Raw genomic sequence first — 7096 nt, forward strand, 5'->3', positions numbered from 1 at the left:
GAGTCTACTTTACTGGCATAAAAGTGTTCAACAATCTGCCACAAAGTATTAAAAACTTGGGCAATGATACTAAAAAGTTTAAATCAGAGTTAAAGAATTATCTACATGCTCATTCCTTCTACTCTTTAGATGAATACTTCAATGTAAATAGAGAATGATGTAAAATTAAGTTATATTAATTTTTAAGCTAAAATTGCCTGTACTTATGTATGTAACATTTTGACTTGTTCTGTATCCAAAGGTACTAACCTGCTTAGGATTTATAGAATGTAAATAAATTCAATTCAATTCAATTCAAAAAGCAGAAGAAGCAGAAGAAGCAGATGAAAAAGAAGCAGAACAAGAAAAAGCAGAAAAAGAAGAAGCAGAAGAAGAAGAACAAGAAGCAGCAGAAGCAGCAGAAGCCGCAGACAGAAGCAGAAGCAGAAACAGAAGAAGCAGAAGGAGCAGAAGCAGAAAAAGAGGCCGCAGAAGCAGAAGAAGCAGAAGCAGGAGAAAAAGAAGCAGCAGAAGAAGCAGCAGAAGAAGAAGCAGCAGGAGAAACAGAAGCAGCAGAAGCAGGAGCAGAAGAAGCAGAAGCAGAAGGAGCAGAAGCAGAAGCAGAAGCAGAAGAAGCAGGCAGAAGCACATGAAACAGGCAGAAGCAGTCAGAAGCAAAAGCAAAATCAGAAGAAGCAGAAGCAGCAACACAGAAGAAGCAGAAGCAGAAGAAGCAGAAGCAGCAGAAGCAGAAGCAGTAGAAGCAGAAGCAGAAGAAACAGAAGCAGAAGAAGCAGACAGAAGCAGAAGCAGACAGAAGCAGAAGAAGCAGAATCAGAAGCAGCAGAAAAAGCAGAAGCAGCAGAAGCAAAAGCAGCAGAAGAAGCAGAAGCAGAAGCAGAAGAAGCTGAAACAGAAGAAGAAGAAGCAGCAGAAGCAGAAGCAGAAGAAGCAGAAGCAGAAGCAGAAGAAGCTGAAACAGAAGAAGAAGAAGCAGCAGAAGCAGAAGCAGAAGAAGCAGAAGCAGAAGCAGAAGAAGCTGAAACAGAAGAAGAAGAAGCAGCAGAAGCAGAAGCAGAAGAAGCAGAAGCAGAAGCAGAAGAAGCTGAAACAGAAGAAGAAGAAGCAGCAGAAGCAGAAGCAGAAGAAGCAGAAGCAGAAGCAGAAGAAGCAGAAGCAGAAGCAGAAGAAGCAGAAGCAGAAGAAGAAGCAGAAGCAGAAAAAGCAGAAGCAGCAGAAGAAGCAGAAGCAGCAGAAGCAGCAGAAGAAGCAGAGGCAGCAGAAAAAGCAGAAGAAGAAGCAGAAGCAGAAAAAGCAGAAGCAGCAGAAGAAGCAGAAGCAGCAGAAGCAGCAGAAGAAGCAGAAGCAGAAGAAGAAGCAGAAGCAGAAGAAGCAGAAGCAGAAGAAGCAGAAGCAAAAGAAGAAACAGAAGCAGAAGAAGCAGAAGTAGAATTAGAAGAAGCAGAAGCAGAAGGAGAAGAAGAAGCAGAAGCAGAAAAAGAAGCAGCAGAAGAAGCAAAAGAAGCAGCAGAAGCAGAAGAAGCAGAAGCAGCAGCAGAAGCAGCAGAAGCAGAAGCAGAAGAAGCAGTAGCAGAAGCAGAAGAAGCAGAAGCAGAAGCAGAAGCTGAAGAAACAAAAACAGAAGAAACAGAAGAAGAAGAAACAGAAGCAGAGCAGATGAAAGAGAAGCGGAAGAAGCAGAAGCAGAGGCAGCAAAAGCAGAAGCAACAGAAGCAGATAAGCAGAAGAAAATGAAGCAGAAGCAGATGAACAGAAGCAGAAGCAGAAGAAGCAGAAGCAGAAGCAGAAGAAGCAGAAGCAGAAGAAGCAGAAACAGAAGAAACAGAAGCTGAAGAAGAAGAAGCAGAAGCATAAGCAGAAGAAGCAGAAGCAGCAGAAGCAAAAGCTGAAGCAGAAGAAGCAGAAGCAGAAGAAGCAGAAGCAGAAGAATCAGGCAGAAGCAGTCAGAGGCAGAAGCAGTCAGAAGCAGAAGCAGAAGAATCAGAAGAAAAAGGAGCAGCAGAAACAGAAACAGAAGCAGAAGCAGCAGAAGAAGCGGAAGAAATGGAAGCAGAAGAAGCAGAAGCAGAAGAAGCAGAAAGAGTAGCAGAATAAACAGAAGAAGAAGCAGCAGCAGAAGCAGAAGAATCAGACAGAAGCAGAAACAGAAAAGCAGACAGAAGCAAAATCAGAAGAAGCAGAAGAAGAAGAAGCAGAAACAGAAGCAGAAAAAGAAGAAGCAGAAGCAGAAGAAGCAGAAGCAGAAGCAGCAGAAACAGAAGAGGCAGAAGCAGATGAAGCAGAAGCATCAGAAGAAGCAGAAGCAGACAGAAGAAGCAGGAGCAGACAGAAGAAGCAGAAGCAGACAAAAGCAGAAGAAGCAGAAGCAGAAGAAAAAGAAGCAGAAGAAGCAAAAGCAGAAGAAACAGGCAGAAGCAGTCAGGAGCAGCAGAAAGAGTCAGAGGCAGAAGCAGTCAGAACAGAAGAAGAAGAAGCAAAAGCAGAAGCAGCAGCAGAAAAACAGCAGAAGAATCAGAAGCTGCAAAGAAGCAGACAGAAGCAGTAGAAGAAGCAGACAGAAGTAGAAGCAGAAGAAGCAGAAGCAGAAGAAGCAGGAGCAAAAGAAGCAGAAGCAGAAGAAGCAGAAGGAAAAGAAATAGAAGCAGTAGCAGAAGAAGCAGACAGAAGAAGAAGCAGAAGAAGCAGACAGAAGCAGAAGAAGAAAAAGAAGCAGAAGAAGCAGAAGAAGAAGAATCAGAAGCAGAAGCAGTAGAAGAAGAAGTAGCAGAAGCAGCAGAAGCAGAAGCAGAAGCAGAAGAAGCAGAAGCAACAGAAAGAGGAGAAAAAGCAGAAGCAGCACAAGTAGCAGAAGCAGCAGAAGAAGCAGAAGCAGCAGAAGCAGAAGCAACAAAATTAGAAGAAGCAGAAGAAGCAGAAACAGAAGAAGCAGAAGAAGAAGCAGAAGAAGAAGGAGAAGAAGCAGCAAAAGAAGCAGAAGCAAAAGAAGAAGCAGAAGCAGAAGCATAAGAAAAAGAAACAGAAACTGAAAAAGCTGCAGAAGCAGAAGAAGCAGCAGAAGCAGCAGAGAAACAGCAGACAGAAGCAGAAACAACAGGCCGAAGCAGAAGCAGAAGAAGCAGAAGAAGCAGCAGAAGCAGAAGCAGCAGAAGCAGCAGTCAGAAGCAGAAGAAGCAGAAGGAGCAGAAGCAGAAAAAGCAGAAGCAGAAGAAGCAGAAGAAGAAGCAGAAGCAAAAGAAGAAAAGCAGAAGCAAAAGAAGAATAAACAGAGGAAGCAGAAGCAGCAGAAGAAGCAGAAGCGGAAGAAGCAGAATAAGCAGAATCAGCAGAATAATCAGAAAAAGCAGAAGCAGCAGAAAAACAGAAGCAGCAGAAGCAGAAGCCGAAGAAGCAGAAGAAGAAGCAGAAGAAAAAGAAGCAGAAAAATAAGCAGAAGCAGTAGAAGCAGCAGAAGAAGCAGCAGAGAGATGCAGAAGCAGCAGGCAGAAGCAGAAGCAGAAGAAGCAGAAGCAGAATCAGCAGAAGAGGCAGAAGAAGCAGAAGCAAAAGAAGCAGAAGCAGAATTCAAAGCAGAAGAAGCAGAAGCAGTAGCAAAAGCAGAAGAAGCAGAAGCTGAAGAAGCAGAAGCAGAAGAAACAGAAGAACAGAAGCAGAAGGAGCAGAAGCAGCAGAAGCAGAAGAAGAAGCAGAAGAAGCAGAAGCAGAATCAGCAGAAGAGTCAGAAGAAGCAGAAGCAAAAGAACAGAAGCAGAAGACGCAGAAGCAGAAGAAGCAGAAGCAGAAGCAGAAGAAGCAGAAAAACAGAAGCAGAAAAAGCAGAAGCAGAAGAAGCAGGCAGAAGAAGTCAGAAGCAAGCAGAAGCAGTCAGAGTCAGAAGCAGTCAGAAGCAGAAGCAGAATCAGAAGCAACAGCAGAAGAAGCAGTAGCAGCAGAAGAAGCAGACAGAAACAGCAGAAAATGCAGACAGAAGCAGAAGCAGAAAAAGCAGAAGCAAAACCAAAAGCAGAAGAAGCAGAAGGAGCAGAAGCAGAAGCAGAAGCAGCAGAAGAAGCAGAAGAAGCAGAAGCAGAAGCAGCAGAAGAAGCAGAAGAAGCAGAAGCAGAAGCAGCAGAAGAAGCAGAAGAAGCAGAAGCAGAAGCAGCAGAAGAAGCAGAAGAAGCAGAAGCAGAAGCAGCAGAAGAAGCAGAAGAAGCAGAATCAGAAGCAGAAGCAGAAAAAGCAGAAGCAAAACCAAAAGCAGAAGAAGCAGAAGCAGAAGCAGAAGAAGCAGCAGAAGCAGTAGCAGAATAAACAGAATAAAAGCGGCAGCAGAAGCAGAAGCAGAAGAAGCAGACAGAAGCAGAAACAGAAAAGCAGACAGAAGCAAAAGCAGAAGAAGCAGAAGGAGCAGAAGCAGAAGCAGAAGCAGAAGAAGCAGAAGCAAAAGAAGCAGAAGCAGGAGCAGCAGAAACAGAAGAGGCAGAAGCAGATGAAGCAGAAGCAGCAGAAAAAGCAGAAGAAGCAGAAGAAGCAGGAGCAGACAGAAGAAGCAGAAGAAGCAGAAACAGAGGAAGCAGAAGCAGAAGCAGAAGAAGCAAAAGCAGAAGAAACAGGCAGAAGCAGTCAGGAGCAGCAGAAACAGTCAGAGGCAGAAGCAGTCAGAACAGAAGCAGAAGAAGCAAAAGCAGAAGCAGCAGCAGAAGCAACAGCAGAAGAATCAGATGCTGCAAAAAGCAGACAGAAGCAGCAGAAGAAGCAGACAAAAGTAGAAGCAGAAGAAGCAGAAAAAGCAGAAGAAGCAGATGCAGAAGAAGAAGAAGAAGCAGAAGCAGAAGAAGCAGACAATTACAGAAGCAGAAGGAGCAGACAGAAGAAGAAGCAGAAGAAGCAGAATAAGCAGAAGAAAAAGCAGAAAAAGCAGAAGCAAAAGAAGCAAAAAAGCAGAAGCAGAAGAAGCAGAAGAAAGAAAGAAATAGAAGCAGTAGCAGAAGAAGCAGACAGAAGCAGAAGCAGGAAAAGCAGACAGAAGCAGAAGAAGAAAAAGAAGCAGAAGAAGCAGAAGCAGAAGAAGCAGAAGCAGAAGCAGTAGAAGAAGAAGAAGCAGAAGCAACAGAAGCAGAAGCAGCAGAAGCAGAAGCAGCAAAATCAGAAGAAGCAGAAGAATCAGAAACAGAAGAAGCAGAAGAAGAAGAAGAAGCAGCAGAAGCAGCACAAGAAGCAGAAGCAGAAGAAGAAGCAGAAGAAGAAGCAGAAGCAGAAGAAGATGAAACAGAAGTAGAAAAACCTGCAGAAGCAGAAGAAGCAGCAGAAGCAGCAGAAGAAAGAGGAGAAAAAAGCAGAAGCAACAGGCAGAAGCAGAAGCAGAAGCAGAAGAAGCAGAAGAAGCAGAAGCAGCAGACAGAAGCTGAAGAAGCAGCAGAAGCAGAAGAAGCAGAAGCAGAAGAAGCAGAAGAAGAAGCAGAAGCAGAAGAAGCGAAGCAGAAGCAGAAGAAGAATAAACAGAGGAAGCAGAAGCAGCAGAAGAAGCAGAAGCGGAAGAAGCAGAAGAAGCAGAAAAAGCAGAAGCAGAAGCAGAAAAAGCAGAAGCAGCAGAAGCAGAAGCCGAAGAAGCAGAAGAAGAAGAAGCAGAAGAAGAAGAAGCAGAAGAAGAAGAAGCAGTAGAAGCAGCAGAAGAAGCAGCAGAGAGAAGCAGAAGCAGCAGGCAGAAGAAGAAGAAGCAGAAACAGAAGAAGCAGAAGCAGAAGCAGGAGAAGCAGAAGAAACAGAAGCAGATGCAGAAGATGCACAAGCAGAAGAGCAAAAAGCAGAAGAAACAAAAGCAGAAAAAAAAGCAGAAATAGAAAAAGCAGAAGTGGAAGCAGTAGAAGAAGGAGCAGACAGAAAAAGCTGAAACAGACAGAAGCAGATGCAGAAAAAGCCGAAGCAGAAGCAGAAGAAGCAGAAGCAGAAGCAGAAGCAGAAAAAGCAGAAGAAGAAGAAGCAGAAGCGGAAGAAGCACAAGCAGAAGAAGCAGGCAGAAGCATTCAGAGGCAGAAGCAATCTGAAACAGAAGCGGAAGAAGCAGAATAAGAAACAGCAGCAGAAGCAGAAGCAGAAAGAGAAGCAGAAGCAGCAGAAAAAGCAGAAGAAGCGAAGCAAAAGAAGCAGAAACAAAATCCGAATCAAAAGAAGCAGAAGCAGTAGCAGAAGCAAAAGCATAAGAAGCAGAAGCTGAAGAAGAAGAAGCAGAAGAAACCGAAGAACAGAAGCAGAAGAAGCAGAAGCAGAAGCAGAAGAAGCAGAAGAAGAAGCATCAGCAGAAGCAGAAGCAGAAGAAGCTGACAGAAGCAGAAGAAGGACAAGCAGACAGAAGCAAAAGCAGAAGAAGCAGAAGAAACAGAAGCAGAAGAAGAAGAAAAGGAAACAGAAGAAATAGAAGCAGCAGAAGCAGAAGCAGAAGAAGAAGAAGCAGAAGCAGAAGAAGCAGAAACAGAAGGAGGAGAAGCAGAAGCAGAAGACGCAGAAGCAGAAGCAAAAGAAGCAAAAGCAGAAGCAGAAGAAGCAGAAGAAGAAGAAGAAGAAGAAGCAGAAGAAGCAGAAGAAACAGAAGAAGAGAAGCAGAAGAAGCAGAAGCAGCAGAAGCAGAAGAAGCAGAAGCAGCAGAAACAGAAGAAGCAGAAGAAGAAGCAGGAGCAGGAGCAGAAAACAGAAGAAGCTGACAGAAGCAAAAGCAGGAGAAGCAGACAGAAGAAAAAGCAGAAGAAGCAGAAGCAGAAGAAGAAGAAGAAGCAGAAGAAGAAAAAGAAACAGAAGAAGCAGAAGCAGAAGAAGCAGAAAAACAGTGCAGAAAAACAGAAGCAGAAGAAGCAGAAGCAGAAGCAAAAGAAGCAGAAACAGAAACAGAAGCAGCAGAAGAAGAAGATGCAGAAGCAGATGAAGAAGAAGCAGAAGCAGAAAAAGCAGAAAGAGAAGCAGAAGCAGCAGAAGCAGAAGATGCAGAAGCAGATGAAGCAGAAGCAGAACCAGCAGAAGAAACAGAAGCAGCAGAAGAAGCAGAAGAAGCAGAAGCAACAGAAGAAGGAGAAGCAGACAGAAGAAGCAGGAGCAGACAGAAGAAACAGGAGCAGACAGAAACAGAAAA

General features: G+C 44.1%; 2 protein-coding genes across 2 annotated transcripts in view; both read left to right on the forward strand.

Moving 5' to 3' along the window:
- LOC111868165 (probable serine/threonine-protein kinase irlF) overlaps nucleotides 1-6190 on the forward strand; it is a gene marked incomplete at its 5' end in the record, with an annotated part of 14318 nt that extends 8128 nt beyond the window's left edge. The window contains 4 exons of the mRNA XM_023858593.2: nucleotides 1910-2082; nucleotides 2616-2727; nucleotides 4433-4543; nucleotides 5945-6190. Of these exons, the coding sequence (XP_023714361.2) occupies nucleotides 1910-2082; nucleotides 2616-2727; nucleotides 4433-4543; nucleotides 5945-6190 (642 nt within the window). The remainder of the gene's footprint in view (nucleotides 1-1909; nucleotides 2083-2615; nucleotides 2728-4432; nucleotides 4544-5944) is intronic.
- Nucleotides 6191-6226: 36 nt separating this feature from the next.
- On the forward strand, nucleotides 6227-6761 carry LOC117282607 (glutamic acid-rich protein-like; the record flags this gene model as incomplete). The annotated part of the gene is made up of 3 exons (XM_033752946.1): nucleotides 6227-6277; nucleotides 6319-6495; nucleotides 6690-6761. Coding segments are annotated over 3 exons (300 nt in total), but the record flags the coding sequence as incomplete, so codon positions are not given.
- Nucleotides 6762-7096: the final 335 nt, after the last annotated feature.

Source organism: Cryptotermes secundus, unplaced genomic scaffold (genome assembly GCF_002891405.2).
Source record: "Cryptotermes secundus unplaced genomic scaffold, Csec_1.0 scaffold5972, whole genome shotgun sequence".
NCBI lineage: Eukaryota > Metazoa > Arthropoda > Insecta > Blattodea > Kalotermitidae > Cryptotermes > Cryptotermes secundus.